Source organism: Talpa occidentalis, unplaced genomic scaffold, assembly GCF_014898055.3.
Source record: "Talpa occidentalis isolate TD23 unplaced genomic scaffold, MPIMG_talOcc4v2.1 talOcc4.9, whole genome shotgun sequence".
In the NCBI taxonomy this organism is placed as follows: Eukaryota; Metazoa; Chordata; class Mammalia; order Eulipotyphla; family Talpidae; genus Talpa; species Talpa occidentalis.
Window position 1 is genome coordinate 74,521,314 of NW_023605305.1, and position 27,409 is coordinate 74,548,722.

General features: G+C 39.3%; 1 protein-coding gene across 1 annotated transcript; it reads left to right on the top strand.

Moving 5' to 3' along the window:
• The first annotated feature begins 1,769 nt into the window (after positions 1 to 1,769).
• FCRL1 (Fc receptor like 1) lies at positions 1,770 to 14,497 on the top strand. The gene is made up of 11 exons (XM_037500783.1): positions 1,770 to 1,800; positions 5,144 to 5,164; positions 7,170 to 7,442; positions 8,780 to 9,067; positions 9,237 to 9,512; positions 9,742 to 9,861; positions 10,883 to 10,910; positions 11,885 to 11,967; positions 12,147 to 12,218; positions 12,799 to 12,830; positions 14,414 to 14,497. The coding sequence occupies exons 1-11, from the start codon at positions 1,770 to 1,772 to the stop codon at positions 14,495 to 14,497; spliced, it is 1,308 nt and encodes a 435-aa protein (XP_037356680.1).
• The last annotated feature ends 12,912 nt before the right edge of the window (positions 14,498 to 27,409 follow it).

Here is a 27,409-nt window from a genome sequence, read left to right on the forward strand (position 1 = left end):
TGACCCCCAGACATAGCTTCACAGACACAAGAAAGAACATCAGGGTAGTCCTCCCACCTGGGCTGATCAGTTTTTTAGCCACAACATTCATGTTTTCCTGTCTCAGCACTGCATGCCTTAGGGGTCTCCAACATTTTATGATTCTAAGAATTTATTTATTATAGATTATCCAGTTTATTTGCAAAAAGATGTTCCTAGTAGTTTCTTATGCTCCTCTCCATTTCTGTGATGCCTATTGTAACTTCTTTCATGTTTCTCATTATGTTTATTAGCATTTTCTCCATTTTTTAGTAGGTCTAGCTAAACATTGTCTATTTTATTTATTTTTCAAAGAACCCGCTTTTAGTTTCATTGATCTCCATATTGTCTTTTTGGTTTCTATTTTGTTCATTTCCACTCTATTTTTACTATTTCCTTCCTCCTAGTGACTTTAGGTTTCATTTGTTTTTCCTTCTCTAGTACCCTACAGGGTAAGGTTAGTTTCTTTATTTGAAATCTTTGTTTCTTGATGTCATCTGCTCTGTCTTATAGGTCTGATAGATCTTGTCTTCATCTTTCTTTTTTGCTTTTACCTAGATATTTTTAGTTGCTCTTTTGATTTCCTCATTAACCAATAGTGGCATATTATTTAGACTCCACATGTTTGATGTTTTCCTCACTTTACTTATATGTTATATTTGGTTTCTAGTTTGATAAAATTGTGATCAGAGGATATACTTGATATGATTTCAATCTTCTGGAATTTATTGACACTTGTTTTGTGACTCAACATGTGGTGTATAATAAGTTCCACATGAACTTGAGAAGAATGTATACTCAACTTTTTGCAGGTGGAGTGATCCACATATGTCTATTCAGTCCTTTTGGTCTGTTTCTTCATTTAAAGGCATTGTTTCCTTGTTGGTTTTCTTTGTGGTTGATGTCAGTCAATTGTTGAAATCCTCTACTACTATTTGTGTTACTGTCAGTATCTGTATCTGTGTTTAAGTCTATTAATAGTTGCTTATATATTTTAATATTCCTTCCTTGGATGCATCTATATTGATGACTGTTAGGTCTTTCAATGTAGTAAACATTTTTTTTAAAGATTTATTTATTTATACAAGAATTGGGGCACCGGCCAGAGGTACGGGAGGGTGAGAGAATTCACCAGAGGCAGAGCAGGGAGCAGAACAGGCAGACGGACCAAAAACGCTGCTGAGAGGAGCAGCGTGGAAGACAGGAGAGGTCTGCCAGGCCATGTGGGTAGCTCCCTGGGCGGCCAGAAATTGAACCTGCACTGCAGAGACTGCGGACAGCTTCACAGTGCTGCATTCAACCCACTGTGCCACTGGGAAGGCCAAACTCTTAATCATTATATAATATTTATTTCTTTCTCTTGATAGCTTCTTAAGCTAGAAGTCTATTTTTACGAAATAAGTATGGCTATCCCTGCCTTTTTTAGGGCACCAATGCTTTTCTGCCTTTCACTTTAAACCTGAGCTCTTGATGAATCTCTGATGTAATAATGTGTATATATTGATGGTGTAGAAGTTAAAGCAAACTAAAAAATTGAGCACATTTATTTTTCTCAGCTTGTACAGAAAGGAAGTGCAGATTTACTATTAGGGGATTCTTGTTTCTTCTTCTATTTATGTAAAGTGGTGCTGGCATGTGACTTCTGACCCTAATTTCCGTAACCCTTTGACTAGGTGCTGCCTTTTGACTCTGAAGTAAGTTCTTTTTTTGATGAAAGGGCATCTCCAGTTGCAGCACCCAACCTAGTCCTCATGCTGCTGAAGTTCTTGCTGTTGATCTGTGGTAAGTAGACCACCCAGAGCAGGGTGTGGGAACCATCTGCTGGTGCCCCACATCCTGGAGAGCTGTGGGAGCTCTGAGGGTTTTGCTTGGCAATGCTTAGGGATGCTCAGATAGTCACCTCCAACTAAGGGTTCAGAGTCAGACAGAAAGTAGTAGAGTGGAAGGCCAGATTTTTGAGAAAAATTGTCATTTTAACTTCACTGTCCATCTCTCCACTATTAATTCTGATTTTAATATTTCCAGCTCACTTTCTCTGACAATCTATCTCCAAATGTCTTCAAATTCCCAAGATTATTTTCCCTTATCAATTACTACACTCCATTTCCTTGCTTCTCACAGCACTCAGCTTACATTCAGTAATCCATCACAATATGCCCTGGATACATCTTCATCTCTCTTTGCTTAACGGTTTTCTCCTGAGATGAAGTACATCTTTCTACTTGTTTCACTCCCGTGTTTGTATGGTGTGACTTTAAACAAGTGGCACAATCTTTATAACTTATCACCTTTAACTGTAGGACCACCTGCCTCAGGTGGCCACGAGGAGGTAATTCTACACATTCAGGGTCTGTGCTCTCCCTTCTGATGGCCACTACTTTACATTCCTTTCTCCTCAAGCTTCACAGTTCTTACTCTCATTTTTTAAACTTTGCTTCATATTTCACTGAAAAAATCTAAGTAATCATAGGATAATTTCCTCATCTTTCTCCCGTAAAACTTATCCACCTGCCCTCCCCTCCACTGTATTCACACACCCTCTTTCCTCCCCCCATCATCAGAATAGTGCCCTCACTCCACCGAAGACATGAATCTCCATTTGTGCTGGTCCCCTCTTTCTTGCTGGCTCCAAACCCTTGTTACATTGTTAAAATGTTTCAACATTTGTCTTTAGTCCCATAAATATACAAACATGCTATACTATCTTCTTAATTATTTATTTTTGATCGAGGTGGCATTGTTTTACATTGCTGTTTGTATTTTGGAAGCACCCCCCCCCATCCTAGGTCATCCTGCTCCCTCCCCACTCCCGCTTGCCCACACACAGGGAAGGTGAGGGTGGGAGGCTTGTCTAGCCTTAAAGCCTTGAACCCCAAGGCAACAGTATATGTTTTAACTTAAAGTAATAAAAATGTGACCTGATGGTGTCCTTCCATTTACTTAATCTTTTTCCTGTCTCCCCGTATACGTTTTTCAAGAGTTAATGTTTTTCACTTTCTCTTTCCATCCTTTTTTTTTCAAAATTAACTTTAAGTTTATATTATAGTAAGAGACTTTTTTTAATATATCATCTACTTTTTTAAAAAAATCTATGGTTTTTGACAAAGATTTTCAGTGATGTGGCCACTAGCACACTCAATACAGAACATTTCTATCACATCAGAAATTCCCTCATGCCCCAGATCTATTTGCAGTCAACTCCTCCCCCACTCACAACCCCTGGCTTCTAGTAGCCTCTTACAGGGCCTTAAAATTCTTTCTCATACTGTCTTGAGCCCACTACAATATTTCATTTCCATCTTCATTGAAAGAGCTCTTGCTAATATCATCAAACTCCCATATGTTTTCCTTGTTTAGGATTCAATTTTCATTTTATTCAAATTTTCAGGGGTATTTGACATAGTTGATCACCCTCTCCTAGAAAGACTTTTTCTCTTAACTTCTGGAATGCCATATTCTGTTGAGTTTTTTCCTAAACAATGCCTGCTGCTTTATTGACCCCCAAATGTTTGACTTCTCCAAGATTGATACCTAGACTTCTTCATCTACAATCACTTTCCAAAGTCATACAATCTAGTCACTTTACTGCCACTTTAACTGTTTGAGCTCAAGCTTTGATTTCTCCTTTGAATACCATTCATGTATTCAACTGCCATCAGTTGTCTAATAGGCATCTTAAATTCAACATGTCCAGGGGCTCCCCGGTGGCGCAGCGGTTGAGCGCTGGGTTGCGAAGCTGCCCGCAGCCTCTGCAGCGCCGGTTCGATCCCCGGCTGCTCCCCGGCCACCGGAGGAGGGTCCCACATGGCGCGCAGACCTCTCCTGCCGCCCGCTGCTCCCCTCAGCAGTGTACTTCGGTCCTTCTGCCTGCACTGCTCCCCGCTCTGGCTCTGGTGAATTCTCTCACCCTCCCGTGCTTCTGACTGTACCCAGTGCATGTATAAACAAAACAAAACCAAACAAACAAATAAATAAATAAAATAAAACATGCCTCTATTAAAAAAAAAAAATTCAACATGTCCAAACAGGTCCAATCCACTAGCACCACCACTAACACCTTAACTTATTTCTTCCCACAAAATCTCCTCTTCTGTAAATGTCCCCACCATTCTTCAATTGCTGTGACCAAGAATCTAGGAGTCATATGTTATTCATCTTTTTTTATACACAGTTTTCATCTGATTCAAAAGCAATTCCCATTGATTCGACTTTCAAAATATGTACTGAAATCTGGCCACTGCACAGCACCAGTGCTGCTTAATCTGAGTGATCACCTTTGCTCTGCCAGTGTAATCTCCCATTAATGTTCTCCCTGCTTCTCTTGCATATCTATAGGCTGTTCTCACAATGTAAGAGTGATTTTAAAAAATGTAAATTAAGTCAGAACTGTCTGTAGCTCTCCATTATGTCTAGAATGAACTCCAGAACTGTTAAAAAGTTCACAAGTACCCGCATGCTGCCTCTGACCTACATCTCACACACTAATGTCCATCACTGACACCCACATCCCCCACATACACACCTGGTCACCTTCTCATTCCTCATTGGACAAACTCATTTCTTCTTAAAGTCTTTGCATTTTCTGTTTCCACGTTAGGGATGTTCCTTCCCAAACATTTGGAAGACTTGCTCTCTGATTTCATTTACGTTTCTGCTCAGTTGACGTCCATCATGTTGATACCATGAGTCAGTTAGAGAAGAGTTAGATCATCAAGCTTCTGAGAAGAGAATGAGTTTTTTGAAGAAGGAAATTGCAAAGTAGTTACAGAATAAAGGCAACACCTCCTCATCATAGAGGAGAGAAGTTATTGGAAATTTCTTTGTGATCATACAATGACACTACATGCTGTTTTCTGGATAGGTAAGGGAAGGAATGTGGAATGGGACAGGAACAGAGAAAAAGAGAAAAAGAAGGGAGGAAGGAAAGAAGGGGAAGGTGAGTGAAGGGGGAGAAGAAAAGACAGAAGGAGGAGAAAGAGTAAGGACAGAGCTTCTGAGGAAAGGAGCGGTGCTGGGAGGGCACAAGGGAAGGGGTGTGTTGCTAGGAAAGCTCCCCAGGGAGTAAACATCACTTAGGCTTTGGGATTTGCTACTCTGTACTAATGTCTGCTGGTTTCCCTCCCAGCTCCACTCTGTGAACCAACTGGTGAGTTGCACTTCTTTTTGTTCTTCACTCTCTGTGAGTATCTTGTATGTTGGGCCCATGCAGGAAGCCAGGGATGTCTGTGTGACCGCTGACAGCTGCAGAGGCACACAGCTGTCTGCAGTCCCCCGCGCCTAGATTGCTTCTGTCCACATCAGATTCTGAACTTCACGGGTGTCTGCTCTGTTGGGGGAGCAGATCTTATTCTGACCTTCTCAAGACCACAGTCTTATTTGTGGGAAGTCCTGGCTTAGGGAGAAAGAGGCTGCCCAAAGAGAGTGCTGAAGGCTGATGTTAGAAGAATCTTTGTCTTTATAATCTCAGAGGCTGTAAGTTCCATGTGTGATTGCCAGCTGGGTACTTTACCAGGGCAGATGCAGGAAATGCCAAGGTCATGTCCAAGAACATCATTGCAGTTAGTCCTTAGGCCACATGCAAAATGAAGCAGTGATGCGGCCACATTCTTATTCATAGCTCTGCAGCCACATCTGTTACCCCAGTATGCTTTCTCTCAGACTCTGAGTTACGCAAATTTGCTTCATTGCTTTGATCCTGATTCAGTCTTACCTTTACCTGATGAATAGTGTAGGAAATTTTTCCCCACAAGGAATCTATCACTAAAGTGTGTTTAAATGCAAGATATATGAGACCTGCTCTCTAGTGCATAAACTGTTAACACAGGATTAAAAAGATTATCCTGCAGCCTCAAGAACACTGGCTGTGTATGCAACTAGGAAATACAGGACTAGGAATTCATGTAACCAGAGATACTCAGAACTGACTCAACCTTCTGGGCCCCACATCTGATGTTTGTCCATCTGATGTTTGTCCCAGCATCTGATGTTTGTTCATACCTTGTGCTGACATTGTGCATGCCTGTGCTTGGCCCAGCTTTGGCCCCTGAGCCCACACATCCAGTCCCAGCCTAAGCAGAAATCTAAAGCCACATCAAGGATGAAGAAACAAAGTATCTGCCACCAAGATTTTGACAGGTAGTCACTGGGTCTGAGAATTTCTGATAGAAGATCTGAGCTACAAGTTCCAGTGCCAGACTCTTGCAACTGCCCTTTCCTATATCCTGCTGCATCCCACCCTGGCCCCATCCAGAAGAAGGGGTTGCAGGCACAGAGATGTTTTTATTCCCTTCTCTGCTCAGCACCAACGCTGTGCTTTTCCATCTCTGGGGACAACTGTTTTCTAAGGAGAGAAAGGAGCTCTAACTTACAGGGTATTCATAACCCAGTACAGAGCAAACATTCTGGCATTGTCATTGGAATTGATTTTTTTTTAAGTCCCAGGGTAAAGCATTGCAACAGGGAAGCTTGGAGGTTATGGCTATTGGAGCATGAAGCACCCTTCAGTGATCTAGAACATGTAACATTTCCAATGGATGCAGAAAAAGGTTTTCTTAGCAATTGTGTCAAAATTTCCCAAAGAGTTAGATAAACAAGTACCCAAAGAGTCAATGCTATCAGGACTTTTGATATTTCATGGGCTGCAGCTGGGAGATAAGGAAATGAGGTGAAAGCAGAATACAATTTTACCCATTCTTAATTCATCTAGAAAAGAATCTCTGTGGCTTAAAGGGATAGTTCTCTGAGTCATAAGGTATGGAATAAATTTGCTCCTTATAAATATGGTTTTTATAGAAGAAGTTGCAAGGGAGCTGGGTGCATGGATGTGTGCACACAGGGCTTTTCCAGGCAAGTGCACACCTATGCCTCCATTCTAAATGGTGGTAATAGTGAAACTCCAGAGAGTAACAGCCAATTCAAAGGTAAGGGTTGTCTTCTGGAAGGAGGTAATGCTGCAAAGGGCAGGGTGTGCTGGGGCTAAGCTGCTTGCAAAAAAACCGCTCCCGGGCCACTTGTGAGGGTGGTAGGAGGGGTGGTTTGTGTGTCCGGCTGACTGGCTCTTTGAGTCTTGTTTCACTGCTGAAAACACAAAGTGCCTCTTACAAGTAACTGAATACCATGCCCTGGAATATGTGTTCAATTCTTGTCTCTAGTGGTGTCTCTGACCGCCAGCCCCTCTCAGCCCGTGGAGGGGAACTTAGTGACCCTGACGTGTACGGTCCAGCTCCCACCACAGAAGTCGGACGCCCAGCACCTGTTCAGTTTCTACAAAGATGGCCACACCCTGGGGCCAGGATGGACCAGCTCCTCAGAGCTCCAGATCACTGCCATATGGAAAGCAAGCTCAGAGTCCTACTGGTGTAAAGTAAGGATAGAGAGATCCAGTAAACCCCTGTGGAGCAAGCGTGTCCAGATACGTGTGCGGAGTGAGTGCCATGGGCCCGTGCAGGTGGGCGGAAGGGCAGACCGCGAGGGTGGTCTTCCCTGACTGCTGTGTTCTGCTCCTGCAGCAATAGGAGCTGTTTGCAAGATGCCTGAGCATCTCCCTTTGTGAGTCCTGAAGGGCTCTTCCCTTATCCTTGCTATTCCCATGTAAACATAATCCACGGTCTCTAATTTCGAGAAGTTGCTCAGTGTCACCCGAAACAACTCGGGTGTAATATGTGGTGATGTCCAGTGTTGACCACAGAGCAGGGAGAAAGCTGACCAGGCAAGGAGGCGAGAGCAGCCCTTGTGGAAGAGGCCACGGGGGAAGGGCTGAATGAAAAGTTATTTTGAGAGATAAAAGTAAGAGGGTGTCCTGAGACTCTGAGTCATGTCATTCCATGTCAGTGACACTTTCGACATCCTCTCCCATTCTCAGACAAAGAAACATCATTGTGCCTTAGAGCAAATGTCCAGACCTCCTGAAGGCTGGGCGTCCCATACTGGCTCCCAGCTTGGCCACAGCACAAGCCGTTGGACAGGCAGCAGGCCCAGTTCTAGAGCTTTGCACAGTGTTTAGCTGAACTCTCGCACCAAGAAGGGCACTATCACTACCCTCCCTGGTTCTCAGAGAAGTTAAGTGACTTGAACAAGCACACACAGTAAGAGTTGGAGGCAGCATTCAAACCCAGGCCATTTGATTTGCAATCTGGGCTTGAAAGCACTCTGCTATTGCTCCATGGACAAGGACAGCATGACTGGTCCAGTGATCTGCGAGTCACTGAGTTGGGCAGGAAGGTGAGTCTGCATCCTCCTGGTGAGGTTATGGTGTCTTCTTTTTTTTTTAACTTATTTTTTTATTTTTATATTCCCCATACAAAATCAGTTGCAACCCCCTGATTTTGACCCCAATCCCTCCTTTCCCTGCTCCCCCCCTCAAGTGTGTCTCTGGTTCATAGTTGTTTATTGATTTTGATTTTTTTTTCTTTCTTATAGTTTTTCTTTTTCCTGGTCTCTTATTTAGGTTTTCTAGGTATTTTTCTTTATCTTTCTGGCTTATTTCGCTGAGCATGATCCCTTCCAGCTCCATCCATGTTGCTGCAAATTGCATGTGTTCATCTTTTTTGAATGCTGAGTAATATTCCATGGTGTATATGGACCACATCTTCTTGATGGTTATGGTGTCTTCTTACCCAGCCCATCAGCCCAACTCGTGCCACTCCAGCTCAGCATTACGCGACTGACTTTACCTGAGGCTGTTCAGAACTGTCACACCTCCCATCTGTCCTTAACACCCTCCATGCTCAGGGTTCTCCTCTGTCATCTTGTGTTCATGCAGGAATCCATGTCTCTAATGTGAGTTTGGAGATTCAACCTCCAGAGGGACACGTTGTAGAGGGAGAGAAGCTGGTTCTCATCTGCTCAGTCCCTGAGGGCACAGGAGACATCACCTTCTTCTGGTACAAAGGGAGCCTGGGTTTAAACATGGGAAAAAAGACTCAGCGTTCACTGAGAGTGAAGTTCGAGATCCCTGCAGTGAGAGAGAGTGACACTGACCAGTATTATTGTGCAGCGGACAATGGCCAGGGCCCCCGCCTCAGTGAGCTGGTGAGCATCACCGTCAAAAGTAAGTTCTGTTTTGTTACCTTTCTTACCTTCCGATCAGCCAGCAGGTTGCAAACTGGGCACCATGTTCCCTAGGGAGGACGTTCCATGGGGTTGAGCCTGTGTGGGAAGGGGTTCTGAGTCTGTCACATCATCAGAAACCCTCTCTGACGGTGTCCAATCTCCCTCAGTTCCAGTGTCCCACCCTGTGCTCACTCTCCGGGCCCCCGCCCAGGCCATGGTGGGGGATGTGGTCGAGCTTCACTGTGAGGCCCAGAGGGGGTCTCCCCCGATCCTGTACTGGTTTTATCATGAAGATGTCACCCTGGGGAGCAGTTCGGCTTTCTCTGGAGGAGGAGCGTCCTTCAACCTCTCCCTGACCGCAGAACATTCTGGAAACTACTCCTGTGAGGCTGACAATGGCCTGGGGGCCCAGCGCAGTGAGGTGGAGACACTCAACATCACAGGTATAGCTCAGGCCATGGAATCATCTGGGTTAGTATCCTGTTCTAGCATCCTGGGAAATTTTTGCCAGTCCCACAGTGTTTCTGGTCTATCTTACCAAACACAGAACTTCTGTGGGTAGTGTTGACCTGGGAGATGTTCCCAAGGCTTTGACCTCAGCTCACACTCAGCTGTTTGCTGTTCAAACCCAAGCCCTCTTCCTGGCAGCTCATGCCACGTCTCTCCCCTCAGGGCCTGTCGGGGACAAAAGAGGCCTTCTTCCCTCAGGAGTCATTGAGGGGCTGCTTGGCATCATGGGTCTCACCACTGTAGCCCTGTTATTTTGCTGCTGCTGGCTCAAGAAAAGAAAAGGTTAGTATTTAAAGATACTGTCCTTTTGTTCCTGTGACCTTTGTTTTTATTGAAATAGGCTGAATTTGTGGCTGCATGCTAGGGGATGATTGTGCAGTTGTCACCCTTCTTGCAGGTCAGTCACAGCCCCCCTGTGTAGGCAGGGCACCTATTACAGTGTTTCTAGTACAGTTCTCCACCTCCATGTGTTATCAGTTGAGGTTCAACTGATAGCTTATATTTCTGTGATTTAATTTTTATACAAAGATGTAACTATTGAAAACAATGAATCAGTCACTAGAAGAGAAATGCAATCAGCAATTTCAGTGTTACTGACCATCTCTCAGTCAAAGCCATGCATCAGTTCTTATTCATCATGGATTATTGTCATAAAGGTTTCCTTCTCCCTGGAATGCTTATTTACTCATCCACATAGTCTACTCATTGCTGAATCTTTCCCATTGTTCAGCATAAATGTCATTTTCTCCAAATTGCTCCCTGACCACAAAGCCTACAATTTACTATTTTTCCTCATCAGAGAACCTAGTTAGTCTCATATTTTATCACAGTAGCAACCACATATTTATTTGCATGTTTACTATGGGTCTTCAGTTCTCCACTGAGCAAGCTGGAGATGGGGCAAGAAAAGTCAACACGAGATTCTCAAGTAAATTCCAAGTTTTTCCTACATCATTGGACACCTCACCCCATCTCTAGCGTGACCACAGCAGCACCTACCTCTGAGGACTCCTGCCATGATAAGATCGGGCAGTGTAGTTTGAAACCAAAAGCAAGTATGATAATTGGCACAAGGGTGAGACTCAAGTCCTCATTCTCGTATTAACTGTCCTTGGGAATCTGGCTTAACTGTTGGGCTTCTGTTTCTTCATCTGCAAAATGAAGGATCTGCCTAAATGTTTGCCAGGATGGCCTCTAGACTGTCTGGAGATGGGTGTCCTGGTGCAAGCGTGGGCCCTGATGGGGCTCTGATGGCACCCATAGCCCCTGCACTGACATGTCTGTCCATTTGTTTGATTTGCAGAAAGACGTCCAGTCATACAGCCACGCAGGTGAGGCCTCTGCTTTCTTCACGTGCACCTGTAAGGCAGAACAATCCATTTAAAAAATAGGAATTGCCCTCTTTCATGAACTTTTATTCTCCACATTTTGTTATATCAAACATTGTCTTTCCAGAGTTCTCCCACTGATAATTTTGATCATTCATTTGCTATTCCTTGTATTTCATATGTTAACTAATTAATTTAAATTCGTTCTTCATCATCCTTCCCAATTTATCTCCTTCCCTAGCTCTGCAGTATCAGGTGGTTACAGAACTTTGGCCAGCTGCTTGCATTCATTCACACAGCTAACCATTGTCTGGGGTCTGTAAGTCATTCTGGTGGATGATGAAAGCCATGTGGCGATGCAATGTCTTGAGAGTCTCAGAGATCTTGAGTAGTTAGGATCTATGCGCACTTCTGTAATGAGGGCCAGGGAGTCATAAACATTGAGGAAGTTATTTGGAAGCTTAGGGGAGGAAAGGATTCTCAAAATATTTCCACCCAGAGATATCAATGTTTAGTTGATGTATTTTCATAGTATGTAATTGTTTATGCCAACAAGTTGCTTGTCTCCAAATCAGAGTGGTGCTCTTTCAGGCCCAGGGACAGGCCTACCACTATCTTCTGGTCTTTCCTCAAGCTCTTGCTATGCCTTGTTTCCTGGGGTGGGTCAGTATTTCTTCATTACTGAACCCCTGATGTGTGAATGGTATTATTCGAGGCAAGAACAGTAGTATGAGTCAGTCAGATGAGGACCTTGCACCTGTGGAATGTGCAGTGTAGTGACAATCTGCTCAGCTTGGGGTAGGGTTGTGGCTTGTACCTTACAGCTGTGTCAATGGCTGATTTTTCCATAAATTAGCATTCACCTTAAGGCCCTTTCTAACAGACTTCTCTTCTTCTACTTCATAATCCCAGAGAGTAATGTCTGGGACATCTGGGAGGCTTTCCCAGACAGGTAGCATGCGTTTCTGTGTTTGCAGGAGCCCTTCCAACACTGTACCACAAGAAATCACCTACCTCAACTCACCTGTCCCAGAGCAAAGACACCCTGTATACCAAAATGGTGAGGCTTTCTGACTGACTCTGGGCCAAGGTGGGAGGAACAAGCTGGGGAAGGGAGTTGGGGTGACTTCTGCTGACCCTGCTGTGCCCCACACACCTCCGAAGGTGACTCCTCTGTCTATGTTTATGATAGTGGCAGAAAGAAGGGACTGTCATGGAGCCTTCTTTTTTCTCTTTCAGTGAATGTTGTGAGTGGGGATGAGGTGTACTCACTGGTATACCATATGCAGCAGGCGTGTCCATCAACAGCAGGTGAGACATGGGGGAGTGAATGTGTCTCTCCCTTTTGCCTTTCTGGAACCAACAGGATCATCAGTGGCTGTGTATGGCAGTATGGCAGGGCTCCTTAGCCCAGCTGTTGCTTTTGCCCTTGGAGCCAACTGTGAGCATTGCTGTGTCTGTCTGAAGGCTGCCCTTGGTCTGGAGGTGACCTTTAAGAGTTCAGTGATGATGCCGATGGCCTCCTGTCTGTCTCCCTCCCCAGAGTCATGGCCACTTTGGAGGTGGGGCTGCTGTTTAGTCCCTTGAGCTCCCCTCCCTTTGCATCCTGTAGCCCCCATCACAACATGAGTTGCTATTCTATCCCATACGTGGTGGTCTAGAAATGTTGAGGTGTAAATCTCATGAAGAACCTACTTAGCCCCCAGGTGGCCAATTTTCCTTTGTATAGTAAGAAAAACATATTGATGATAGGTAGATAGGTAGAGAAGAGAGACAGAAAATATGAATGGAAATCAATCCATGGGAAATAGGAGAGGACGAACCCTTTATTAATACAAATTGAGTGAATGACTTGAAGTGAAATCTTATAGCATAACCTTTTCTTCCATAGCGGAACCCCCAACGACTCATAATGGATATAAGGTAAGTTAGAGTCCCTATTATTATTTCTCCCTTTCTGTTTCTTCTGGCAACAGGTTCTTAAACTTTTAAAATTATGCCATTTAGGAAAGACAAAAGAACACATGTCTATCTACTCTATTATCCCCCCTTCCATGTATAATGTGGATAAAAACTTTGATAATAACAATCAATAACAATAACTGTACAAGGATATTTTGGAGGCTTACATTTCCTTTAACAGTGGGCATGACTGGTAGACTACAGTGTATGCTCAGTCTAAAATTTCTGTTTGTTTGACCATCATCTTGAAATACCATTGAACCACACATATATCTCTTTGCATGGTGAGGTTAACCAAACAACCTGCAGAAACTAAATTCATATTGAATGAAAGTTAAACTAATAGTGATTTGTATCATAAGAATCAGTAATTTGTAAACCTTGGACAATTAGAAACATCATTGATGATACAAAAATACTCTTGGAAAGTTGCAGCTATTTCATCTCTGCTATGTGCAAGGTTGGGGGGGTGCCTTGCCATTTTGTCTACTGTGGGGAGGCACAGAGCCAGATGTCTCAGGACAGAGTCCACATGGCTTGTGAACTCCAGTGACGTGCTAAATTTAATTGATGAACACAAAAGTCTGACAGCCTTCTAAATGGCAGTCACAGGACTGCCTAGCTGTCTATGAGAGTGAGAGAAGGTGTTATGTTTGGTCAGCTTGCAGCCTATCAGGATCAATACATAGTCCACCAGTGGGGTGAAGGTTGTTGAAAATGTAGGCCTAGTCTGACCACAGTCTGCCAGGGGCCCCATTTTGTGTGCTGTGTACCATTAAAGTGTTAACAGGCAGATCGGGGGCACCGTAGGACTCCCAAACCCACCTGCTGTAAGTGGGATCTGTCATCAGCCACTTAAGAACAAAACATACTCTTAGTGGTAAGACCGTCAACAAAACAGAACTTTTATCCAATTAGTGTGCAATGAAGAGAAGAGAAGGAATATGGTTAAAATAGTTTCCACTTAAACACCCAAAGTTACCCATCCCCTTGTGGGTATATGCCCCCAAACAGGGTAGGTTTTAAGCAGGCCTACTAAGGCCTGAAAACTTGCCATAAGTCTAAGGCTCCTTCTGACTGGGAACCATGCAGAAGGAGCCAGGCAAGTTTGGAAGGAAAAGAGCAACATCAAAATACAAGTCAAGTTAAAGGCTGCTATTGCCAGTCTCCCCTCGGGTCTCTCACCCACATCTCTGTCTCTTTCAAGTGTCTCCTTCCATGTCCATCAAGTCCCTGGTACAAATCCAAGGCCACGAAGCAAGTGTGGCTTCTTCACATGTCTCTCTGCTCCATGTACCACTTCCAAGTCTTCTTCCTTCTCCTTTTCACCTTCTCTCTCAAGTGCTTTTTAGTTTCCATTCTAGCTTCTCCTCCCTGCTCAGTTCCACCCTTCATTGGGTGGGATAGGGAACCTGGAACTTCCCCTTTCTGTGGCTATCAAACTGTTACAATCAGATTCCTTCAGGCTGCTTGGGGAAAACAGTGGTACAGACTTGGCCTACATGTCCGCCTCTTCTGGTCTTATTTATGTACCTTTCTTCTAGGACTCAGCCGTTTATTCTAGGTTGAAGAAGCCAAACTTTACAGACGTGGACATTACAGACGTGGACTATGAAGATGCTATGTAGAATTATGGAAGCATATCTCTTTGGAAACCATCCAACACTACACTTCAGAACCAATGTGTTCTTTAAAGAACTGGGGGTCAGATTTCTAGAATACTTCTTCCAGATGCTTTCCTCCACAAAACTATTCCTGCATCTGTTAGGAGGTGAATTTAGTGCAAGCCTGGAAATACCACCCAAATAACTGGAAATACTAACACAGATAACAAGAGTGGGAGGACTTTGGTACCAGAAACTGATTCCTGCTGATTCTTTCAGTGAAGGTCAAAATGTGCTCTAACTCCTCACTACAAGAGGAACAGGATGGAATAAAAGAACCTGGAATCTTGGGACAGAGAGACAGTGAAACTTAGGGCATAGAAACATATGGCCAATGATTTTGCGGGATTGTTTCATAGAAAGCTTTGTCCATCACTTAGTTCAAGGGTCTTCTCTACTCAGCACAGAACACCAGCTCAGGTACTTACATTAATCATCCTGTTTTTATGTAAAATATGTGACTTCCTGCATTTTGATTCACTATTACCAAATTAGAATTAAAACAAAGTTACAAAAAGGTTATTGTGCTCACACTCAATTTTAGTGACATATTGTATACACAACAGCCCATCTAGATATCCCCAAGTTTAATAATGAAATGATCTCGGTGCCACCATGTTTATAATGAGATAGAATCTATAAATTTCACCACAACCAGAGTTCTGGTGGCACTCGCAAAAAGCTTTATGAATATATATTTTTTTTTTTATTCACAAGCATTTTTGAAGATGCGATTGGTTTGGAGTCTGTATTTTAATTTTAAAACAATCTTATGCTAACTCATAAATTAAAACAATCACATGGTAACTCATATATGAAAACAATTTAGAAGTATCTAGGGTAAAACGTTAAAAATCTTTCCTATAATCTAAGACCACAATTATTAGAAACTTAACATTGTTAAATTCTTAGCTCTGCACATATTTTCTATTTTTATGTATACATTTTTACATGTAAATATATAAATATTTAAAATATACCTATTTAACAAAATATCATCAATTTTTTTTCAGTCTGTGTATAGATCTATTGTACTATTTTAAACAGCTGTATGGTATTTAGCTACGTATGTATCATTACATATGTATATATATTTGGTAAAATATGCATAGCATATCATTTAACATTTTAACCATTTTAAGTTACAATTCAATGGCATAAACACTATCATGTATTTCAAGTCTTTTAATCACAAATGTGCATTAGAATGTTTTCCCAAAATCTAATATTATAGAAACAATGCTAAAAAAATGTTCTCTTAAAATCATACTCCTCTAGTCTATCTGAAGGATAAACTTGTAAATCAGGATAACTATATTTTAGAATGTGCATACTAGATGTTTTGTTAAATACTCTGAAATTGCTCTCCAGTAAGGCTGAATTAAATTACGCATCAACCAATAATGTATGAAAGAATCCATTTGTGGAAGAAAAGCTTCATTGTTATTTCAATTTAAAATGTTAAAATTACTAATGCAGTTGAGTATCTTTCCATAACAACACTTGATTTGTAAATACAAAAGTTTCCTATTTACCATTTGTCCATTTTCTAAATCTTCGTTTGTCTTTTTCTTCTAGCTTTCATAGGAAGTGCTTATGGAGGAATAACTTACACACGGTGAAATGCACAGATGGCATGTGCATAGCCCATCAGTTTGACAAATGCATACATCCAAGTAATCCAAACTCATCATGATATCAAATATCCCATGACTCCAGAAACTTCCTCATATCATCTCCCATTTCATTTCTGCTCCTCTTGAAACACTGAGTATTATGTCTTCTAGCCATTTCTCCATTGCATATGATATAAACATTCTAATCTTTCACTTCATTTTTTTAATCACAATGAACTTTAAAATATGGAAAGTTCATTTTTTTGTGTGTATCTCTCAATCTTTTCCTTCTTGACTTCTGAATTTCTTTTCTTTGCTATTTTCTATCAGACCATGTTAGTATCTTTATATTTTCTTAAAATATAAAAATATCCTATATTTTCTTAAAAGGCTTTCAAAATTTTATTTGATATACACATAATGTATAAATTTGTTACACAGAAATAATCTAACTTTTCTTGCTTAATGTTTATATCATATTTTAATTAGAAGAATGAAAATTATGCAAGATAGAGGCCTAACATTTTTTCAAAATGATGTTATCTACTATTGTTTATTTGTTTTCTCTATTTCCTTTTATTTCCAGACTACCTTTTTCTCAACCAAATAAAATATGAGTGTGTTTCTTTAGGCTTTGTGTTTAGTATCACAGATCTTCCTGCCACTCTGCCACTGAATAGTCCACTTCAACCATACTTGCCTCAGTGTTCCCCAGCATGTAGACACTGAGGGACCCAACTCAGGAAGTCTGTACTTCCTATTTCCTGTACACTTCATTGAATATTCAGTTTCCTCGTGTCTGTGGTCTCTTATTTCCTTTCCACTTTGAGTTTCTGACCCATGGGTTTTTAATAATTTTTTTTAGGACAAACATAGATTTTTATATTTTGTCTGTCACTGCTATATATTTGGAGCTCAGGATGAAATTGTGGTACCAACTGACCAGAAGCTTGAATTTCTTTGTATGGTCAAACTTTTACCTTGACACTTGCATTAAACCTCTCCATTACTTCTTAAATTCCACTCCTTACTTTTTAATTTCTTTCCCTCCAACTTTATTTAGATATAAACAACATATCAAGGTGAATTTAAGGTCTAAAATTTGATGATTTGATATGCATATATTGCAAAATGATTATCACAATGAGGTTACTTAACATTTCCATCATCATATAAATTATCATTTATTTGGTGTGCTTGTGGAGAATGTATAAAATCTATCCTTTTAACTTTCACATCTTTAGTGCAGTTGTGTTAATTGTAGTCACCACACTGTAGATGAGATCTTGAGAAGTTCACCTCATATGTGGACATAAGTATCCTTTGACTAACCTATTTCTAGTTCCCCCATCCCTCAGTCCCTGGCAACTGCCAATCTATGAATTCAAGAGAAACTTTGAGATTCCACATAAAAGTGAGAACACATGGTATTTGTCTTTCTTTGACTTATTTCACTTAACATGATTCTTTCAAGGTCCAAGTCAATACATACTGTCACAAATGGCAGGATTTCCTTCTTTTTCTCTTCTCTTCTCCTCTCTTCTCTTCTCTTCTCTTCTCTTCTCTTCTCTTCTCTTCTCTTCTCTTCTCTTCTCTTCTCTTCTCTTCTCTTCTCTTCTCTTCTCTTCTCTTCTCTTCTCTTCTCTTCTTCTTTTTTTTTTTAAAAGATTTATCCACTCATGCATACAAGAACCGGGGTATAGGCCAGATCTGCAGGAGGGTGAGAGAATTCACCAGACACAGAGTGGGGAACAGAACAGGCAGACTGACCGAAATGCACTGCTGAGGGGAGCAGTGGGCGAGACAGGCGAGGTCTGCCATGCCATGTGGGTATCTCCCTGGCTGGCCAGGACTGAACCTGTGCTGCAGAGGCTGCGGACAGCTTCACAGGGCTGTGCTCAACCCATTGTGCCACCTGGGAGGCTCAGGATTTCCTTCTTTTTTCATAGCTGAATAATATATATATTTGTCTGCCATGTATAAAGTAATAAACATATAATATAGAAAAGAATATATCACCACATGCAAAGTAATATATGTGTAAATATTTATGTGTGTCTCTGTATATAACTACATAGGAAACTATTGTTTTCATTCTCCATTTATCCATCAGTGGACACTTAGGTTATTTATACGTCTCGGCCATTGTGAACAAACACTGCAGTCAATACAGAGCTAGAGAAATCTCTAGTGCCTCTCTGAGATACCGATTTCATTCCTTTGGACATATACCCTAAAGTGAAATTGCTGCATGTTATGGTAGTTTATTTTCAATTTCTTGAAGAACATCATTACTGTTTTCTATAGTGGCTGTATCAACTTACATCCCCACCAACAGTGTGTAAGAGTTCCTTTTCTCCACATCTTTGTCAGCATTTGTTCTCTCTTACCGCTTTGATAATAGTCATTCTAATAGGTGTGGGTGATCTCATTGTGGTTTTACTTTGCTTTTACCTGATGATTTGTGATGTAGAGCATATTTTCATGAACCTGTGGGTCGTTTGAATTTCTTCATTGGAAAAATGTCTTTTCAGATCCTTTGCCTATTTTAAAATTGTATGATTTGATTTTACTAATGTGTTGCATGAATCACATATTTTGGATATTAATCTTCCAACAAATATGTGGTTTGCAAATATTTTCTCCCAATCTATTCATTGTCTTTTCATTTTGTTTATTATTTAATTCGGTGTAGTCCCACTTTATTTTTGGAGTTTTTTCCCTAAGTTTTTTTCTAGGAGTTTTAAGGTTTCAGATTTGACATTTAAGTTTTTAACCCATTTTGTGTTTAGACAGGACTAAGATATGGCTTAAGTATTTATTTTTAAATTTGTATTTTAATTTTTGGGGTTGTGTTTCTGCTCTTCCATGTGTGCAGATTTTCCATGCTCCCTCCACCAAACCAAACCACAATGACAATACTCTCTCTGCCTCCTTCCTTCTTCACCTCTTCCCTCCTCCTGTTGCTTCTGGTAACCATTATATTGTTTCACTGTGATCAAGATTTATTTTTACTGTAGTTTGCCTGTGTATTTTTTTTTGTTATTTATGTTCCACAGAAAAGTGAAACCATCTGATATCTGTCTTTCACTTTTTGACTTATTTCACTTAACATAAGCGCCAAAAGTTCCATCCATTTTGTCCCAAATACCATTATATCATCTTTTTCATAGCTGTGTAGTATTCCATTGAGTAACTATTCCACTGTTTCTTTATCCATTCATCTGTTAAAGGGCACTTAGGTTGATTCCATGAATTGCAATTGTGAACAGAATTGCTATGTATATAGGCATAAATACACATTTTTGTTTTAGAGTTTTCATATTATTTGCATAAATACCTAATAGAGGTATTACTAAATCATATGGAATTTCCATTTTGATTTTTTTAAGAAATCTCCGCATCATTTTCCACAGAAGTTATACCAACTTGCATTACCACCAACAGAGGATCAGAGTTCATTTTCACCACAAATTTACCAACATTTTTTGATTCCATTCTTTTTTACATGGGCCATTCTCATGCAGGTAAGGTTTTGATTTGCATTTTCCTTACAAGTGACACTGAACACTCTCATATATCTATATGCCATCTGAATGTCTTCTCTAGAAAAGTGTCTAGTGAGGCTCTTTGTTCATTTTTTGATTAAGTTGATTGTTTCTTTGTTGTTGGATTGGATAAGAACTTTGTAAATTTTGGAGATTAGCCCCTTGTCAGATATGTGATATACAATTTTCCCCCCATTCTATAGGTTGTCTTATTTTTTGTGATGGTTTCTTTTGAGGTACAAAAACAAAATCTTTTTGGTTTGACGTAGTCCCACTTGTTTATTTTTGCTTTTGTTTCTCTTGACCTTAGAGGTGAGTCTCTAACTACATCTTTGTGGTAGATGTTCTGTAGTGTGTTGCCTATGTTTTTTTTTTTTCCCAAATGCTTTATGGTTTGGGTTCTTTTATATGTATCTTTACTCCATTTTGAAATAATTTTCATGTCTGGAGTTTAGTATGGATCTTGGTTTTTTTTTTTTTTTTTTTTTTTTTTTTTGTGGTATGTGGCTATCTATGTTTCCAACACCTTTTATTAAGGAGGCTATTTTTTCTCCACAGGATGGCCTTTGTCAAAGATAAACCATCCATTATAGTATGAGTGAATCTCTGGGTTTTCTATTCTATTCCATTGGCATGAGTTTCTGTTTTTGTGCCAGTACTATACTGTTTTGATTACTGTTGTGCAATACAGTTTTATTCAGGAAGTCTGATACTTTCGTTTTTCTTCTTTACTCTCAGGATTTCTTTTTTTTTAAAAAGATTTATTTATTTATGCATACAAGAGCTGGGGTGTAGGCCAGAGGTGCGGGAGGTGAGAGGATTCACCAGAGGCAGAGTGGGGAGCAGAACAGGCAGATGTACTGAAATACACTGCTGAGAGGAGCAGTGGGTGAGTCAGGAGAGGTTTGCTGTGCCATGTGGGTCACCTCTCTGGCCAGAGATCAAATTTGTGCTGCAGTGGCTGGGGATAGCTTCATAGTGCTGTGACTTAACCACTTGCACCACCAGGGAGGCCCTACTCTCAGGATTTCTTTAGCTATTTGGGGCCTTATGTCATTCCAAATAAATTTTATATTTGTTCTATTTCCTTGAAAAAAGTCATTGGTATTTTGCTAAGCATTGCATTGAATCTAAAACGCTTTAGGTAATAAGGCCATTTTAATGATGTTAATTCTTACAGTCCATGCACATGGGATATCTTTACATTTCTTTGTGTATACTTTTATTCCTTTAACAGAGTTTTATGGTTTTCTGTATATAAGTCCTTCACCTCCATTGTTAACTCCCAAGTACTTTATTCTTTTTGGCATGATTGTAAATGATATTGTATTCCTTATTTCCCTTTCTTATGATGCATTGTTTGTATATAGAAAATCAGCTGATTTTTGTGTACTGATTTGTATCCTGCCACTTTACTGTATTCATTTATTATTTCTAGTAGTTTTTTGTTAGAGTCTTTTGGATTTGTGTTATTTCTAGTAGTTTTTTGGTAGAGTCTTTTCGATGTCACTTGCAACTAATAACAGGTTCACTTCTTCTTTTCCAATTTGGATTTCTTTTATGTCTTTTTCTTACCTAATTGCTCTATCTAGGACTTCTAATACTATGTTGAACAATAGTGGTGATAGTGATATCCTTGTCTTGTTCCTGATCTAGGTAGAAATGCTTTCAACTTTTTTACTGTTGAGTATGATTTTGGTTGTGGGTTTGTCACATATAGCTTTAATAATATTTTGATAACTTCTTTTTTTTAACATCCTAAGTGATTTTATTTTTTTAATTTATTTTTTTATTTTTAAACAATATTTGTTTCCCCCCACCCCCTCAGATTGAGTTCCCATAGAATTTCCTTCCCCAAGGCACCGGTGCACCATCAACACATTGATAACTTCTTTATCCCCATTTATTTGACTGTTTTTATCATAAATGGATTTGAATCTTGTCAAATTATTTTCAACATCTATTGAGATAATCATGTGATTTTTTTATTTTCTTTTCTGCTGACCTGGTGAATGACACAGGTTGAACCAGCCTTGCATCCCTGGGACGAAGCCTACTTCATCATGGTGAATGCGTCTTTTAATATATTGTTATATTCTGTTTGCTATGATTTTGTTGAAGATTTTTCCAATTGTCTTAATCAGAGATATTGGCATATATATATATATATATACATACATACATACATACATATATATATATATATATATATATATATATATATATATATATAATGTGTTGGGGAGTTTCCATCCCTCTTCAATTTTTTGGATGAGTTTAAGTAGGGCAGGTATTAGATTTTTTTTAAGGCTTGGTAGAATTTACCAGCAAAGTCATTGGGTCCTGGGCTTTTGTTCCTAGGGAGACTTTTTGTTACTCTTTAATTTCAGCACTTGTGATTGGACAGTATAAGCTGTCTGTTTCATTCTGGTTCAATCTTGGGAGATTGTTTAAGTCTAAAATTTGTCCATTTCCTTAAGGTTGTCCAGTTTGTTTGCATAGAGACTTTTGTAGTAGATTCTTAATAGCCTATGAATTTCTGCAGTACCTGGTATAATTTTACCATTTTCATTTCTGGTTCTATTGATTTGGGTTTTCTCTGTGCAAGCTGAGCCAATGGCTTATCATTTTCTTTTTTTTTCTTCCAAAGAACCCAGACTTGGTTTCACTCATCTTTAGGATTGTCTTTCTGTTTTTTCACTTCATTTATTTCTGCTTATATTATTATATTTTTTCCTCCTACTGTTTTTTGGATGCTGTTCTTCTTTTTCTATTTCCTTCAGCTGCTCAGCTAGATTGTTTATTTGAATTTTTTCTTATTTTTTATGTGGGCCTGTATTGCTCTGAATTTTCCACATAGTACTGCTCTTAGAGCATCCTATATAGTCTGGTATCTTGTCTCACCATTTTCCTTAGTTTCTAGAAACTTTTTGATCTCTTTGATTTCTTCATCGACCCAGGAGTTATTCAGAAGTGTTTTGTTTAGTCTCCACATGTTTTAGTTTATTCCAGCATTCTTTTTGTGGTTAATTTCTAGCTTTATAGCATTGTGGCCTATGACATGTTTTATGTCATAACATATGATCCATCTAATACTTCATTTAGGGCCTTCATTTCTTTGTTAATTTTCTGCATGGATAATTCTTCATGTCAGTGATGTGTTGAGGTCTCTAACAATGATGATATTTTTGTTGATACGTCGTTTTAGATCTGTTAATAGTTGCTTTAAGTAACTAGGTGATCCTATATTAAGTGAATAAATATTAATAACAACTGTATTTTTCTGATGAATTGTTTCCTTAATCATTATATAGTGTCCATTTTTGTTCCTGAATAACTTTTGTTCCTGAATAATCTTTTTCAGTTGAAAGTCTATTTTATCTGATATGAGAGTAGAATCCCCCTTTTTTCAGTTAAAGTCTCAGCACTATCAAGCTATCACTAGTCACTGTGGCCTGTGTTTGATCCCCAGCCCAAGAACTAACTCATATGGCTCAGCAGACCTCTCCTGTCTTGCCCGCTGCTGCCCTCAGCAGTGTATTTCAGTAGATCTGCCTGTTCTGTTCCCCACTCTGGCTCTGGTGAATCCTCTCACCCCCTCACCTCTAACCTAACCCCAGTTTATCTATAAATACATACATACATACATATATACATAAAATAAATCTTTTTTTATTTAATTTTTTTAATTTTTATATTCCCCATACAATTGCAACCCCCTGATTTTGACACCAATCCCTCCTTTCCCGCCCCCCACCAAAGTGTCTCTGGTTCATAGTTGTTTGTTGATTTTGATTTTTTTTTTCTTATAGTTATTCTTTTTCCTGGTCCCTTATTTAGGTTTTCTATATTCCTGTTATGAGTGAGACCATCTGGTATTTTTCTTTTTCTTTCTGGCTTATTTCGCTGAGCATGATCCCTTCCAGCTCCATCCATGTTGCTGCAAATTGCATGTGTTTATCTTTTTTGAATGCTGAGTAATATTCCATTATGTATATGTACCACATCTTCTTGATCCAGTCATCTATTTTTGGGCATTTGGGTAGTTTCCAAAGCTTAGCTATTGTAAATTTTGCTGCTATCAACATAGGGTGCAGGTGCTCTTTGGAATTAATGTTTCTGTGTCCTTTGGGTAAATCCCTAGGAGTGGAATTGCTGGATCATATGGAAGCTCTATCTTTAGTAGGTTGAGGAATCTCCACACAGCTCTCCATAGTGGTTGGACCAGTTTGCACTCCCACCAGCAGTGCAGGAGAGTTCCTTTCTCTCCACATCCTCACCAACATCTGTTGTTGCTAGTTTTTTTTAATATGTGCCATTCTCACTGGTATATGATGGTATCTCATTGTAGTTTTGATATTCATTTCCCTGATTACAAGTGATGTTGAACATTTTTTCATATGCCTGGTGGCCGTTTGTATTTCCTCTTTGGAGAAGTTTCCTTTTAGCTCTTCTGCCCATTTTTTGACTGGATTATTTTCTTTGTTTTTGTTGAGTCTCGTCAGCTGTAGATTTTTGTGATCAGTCATTTATCATTAGTGTTGTGTGCAAAAATTTTCTCCCAGTTGGTGGGGTTTCTCTTTGTTTTTGTTATTGTCTCTTTTGCTGTGCAGAAGCTCTTGAATTTGATGTAGTCCCAGCTGTTGATCTTTGCCTTCACTATCACTGCTTTTGGTGATGTGTCTGTAAAGATGTCTTTGAGGTGCATGTCATGTAGTGTTTTACCTATGTTTCTTTCTATATATTTTATGGTTTCAGGTCTTATGTCTAGTTCTTTAATCCATTTTAAGTTGGTTTTTTTGCATGGTGTGAGGTAGTAGTCAAGCTTCATTCTTTTGCATGTAGCAACCCAGTTGTCCCAGCACCATTTATTGAACAACCTTTCTTTGCTCTAGTGCATGTCTTTGCTCCTTTTTCAAAGATTAGTTGACCATAGATCTGTGGGTTTATTTCTGGGTTTTCTATTCGGTTCCATTGGTCCATGTGTCTGTTCTTGTTCCAATACCATGCAGTTTTGATTATTATGGCTTTGTAGTATAGTTTGAAATCTGGGAGAGTGATGCCTCCATTCCATTCTTTTTTTTTTTTTTTCAGGAGGGTTTTGGCTATTCGGGGTTTTTGGTGGCTCCATATGAATTTCATCAATATTTTTTCTATTTATTTGAAGAATGATGTTGAAATTTTAATTGGAATAGCATTGAATCTGTATATTGCTTTTGGTAGGATGGCCATTTTGATAATGTTAATTCTTCCAATCCATGAGCAGGTGATTTCTTTCCATTTCTTTGTATCTACTTCTATTTCTTTTAACAATGTTTTATAGTTTTCTTTGTATAGGTCCTTTACTTCTTTTGTTAGGTTTATTCCCAAGTATTTGATTTTTTTTTATTTCAATAATAAAAGGAATGGTTTTCTTGATTTCTTCTTCTTCAGATTTATTGTTTGTGTATGGGAAGGCTACTGATTTTTGTGCATTGATTTTGTATCCTGCCACTTTACTGAACTGATTGATGAGTTGAATTAGTTTTTCTGTGGAGTTTTTGGGGTTCTCTATGTATATTATCATATTGTTCACAAATAGTGATAGTCTGACTTCTTCCTTGCCTATTTGGATTCCTTGTATGTCTTTCTCTTGTCTTATTGCTCTGGCTAGGACTTCCAGTATTATGTTGAAAAGCAGTGGTGAGAGTGGACATCCTTGTCTTATTCCAGATCTTAGTGGGAATGCTTTCAGCTTTTCACCATTGAGAATGATATTGGCTGTGGACTTGACATAGATGGCCTTTATGATGTTGAGATATGTTCCTTGTATTCTGAGAATTTCAAGGGCCTTTATCATAAACGGGTGTTGTACTTTTCAAATGCTTTCTCAACATCTATGGATATTATCATATGGTCTTTATATTTCTTTTTGTTGATGTGTTGTATTACATTGATTGTTTTTTGGATGTTGAACCATCCTTGTGTCCCTGGAATAAATCCTACTTGGTCGTCGTGAATTATCTTATGGACACATTGTTGGATTGTGTTGGCAAGGATTTTTACATCAGTGCTCATTAGGGAGATTGGCCTGTAACTTTCTTTTTTGGTGTTGTCTTTGTTGGGTTTTGGTATTAGTGTAACGTTGGCTTTGTAGAACGTATTCGGTAGTATTCCTTCTTTTTGAATTTTTTGAAAGAGTTTGTGTAGGATAGGCACTAATTCACTGCTGAATGTTTGGTAGAATTCATTTGTGAAGCCATCTGGGCCTGGGCTTTTGTTTTTGGGGAGTGCTTTGATTACTGCTTCAATTTCGCTGCTTGTAATTGGTCTGTTTAGTTGTTCTATTTCTTCTTTGTCCAGCTTTGGATGATTATATCATTCTAGGAATTTGTCCATCTCTTCTAGTTTGTTAAATTTGTTTCCGTATAAGTGTTCATAGTAATCTCTTATTATTCTTTTGATTTCTACTGAGTCTGTTGTGATTTCCATAAAATAAATCTTAAAGAGAAAAGGGGAACTTTTTTATTTAAAGATTTTTGGCCATTAGGTTGCACCTTACTCCAACCTATAATTTTTAGTTTGTTTTTGTCTTTCAGATTTTGTCTTTCAGTTTTAAATGGGTCTCTTGTAAGCAAAGTATTGATGACAGAGACTGTTTTACCTACATTGCTAGTCTATGTCTTTTTATTAGTTAATTCAGACCTTTCACATTCAGAGTGATTATTGTTATAAACTGTTTATTATCAGTCATTTTGTTTTTGATTGTTTTATTTTCTTGTTATTTCTTTTCCCATTTTTCTGGATGACTTTCCTTAATATTTCTACCATTTTTTAAAAATTTCTTCAACTGTGGGTCTCTATTCTGGATTTTTGGGTAGTGGTTACCATGGAGGTTTTACTTAAATTCTTGTGTCTTATGTCTTTTCTGAGATGGTGCCTGCTCTCTGGCATTTAACTATACATTTCTTCCTCCTGCTTAGTGTGTTGTTGTTGGCTTATAATAATATTCTTGTTTATGTTTCTGGTCTATATTGCTATTGTCATTTTGCTCAGGAATTTGTTTTTCATTTTTCTTTTCTTGTAGAACACCTTTCAACATTTCTTGAAGGGCAGGTCTGGTGGTGGTAAGTTCTGTTAACTTCTGTTTGTCCGGGGAAACCTTTATCTCACATTCACATTTCAATGATAATTTTGTAAGTTAGAGTATTCTTGGCTGACAGTTCTTGTCTTTTAGGATTGTGAACACTTCTTTACATTCTTTTTTTGCCTGGAGAATGTCTGGGCTAAAACCCAGGGAAATCTTAATTTGAGAGCCTTCGTAAAAATGTTCCCCTTGATTCCTGCGATATTTTTTCTCTATCTTTGATTTTTGATAATTTGATAATGATGTGTCTCATTGTAGGTCTTCTTGCATTTAATAATTTGGTTGTTGGACAATGATATTTCGTTCATTCTTTAGGTTTGGGAAATTATCAGTTGTTATTTCTTTGAATAGGGTTTCTGCCCTCATTTCTTTCTTTCCCTTTTGGGATTCCAGTTATTCTTAAGGATTCTCTTTTAATTGAGTGTTGTATTTCTCATAGAGTTTCCTCATTTTTTCCTTTGTCTTGAATCTCTCTTTTTCTAAGTTGGTGATTTGTTAATTTGAGTCTTCTACATCTGAAATTATTTCTTCTGCCTGTTTAATTCTACTTAAAGTTTTTTTTTTTAAATTTGTTTTCATTTCATCC

What these genes read in the sequence shown, in the direction of transcription:
- FCRL1 (XM_037500783.1), top strand. Translation starts at nt 1,770, where the DNA reads ATGCTGCTGAAGTTCTTGCTGTTGATCTGTG. An exon ending in CTGGCTCAAGAAAAGAAAAG is followed by an intron (nt 9,862 to 10,882) that starts GTTAGTATTTAA and finishes TTTGATTTGCAG; the next exon opens with AAAGACGTCCAGTCATACAG. An exon ending in GGCGTGTCCATCAACAGCAG is followed by an intron (nt 12,219 to 12,798) that starts GTGAGACATGGG and finishes TTTCTTCCATAG; the next exon opens with CGGAACCCCCAACGACTCAT.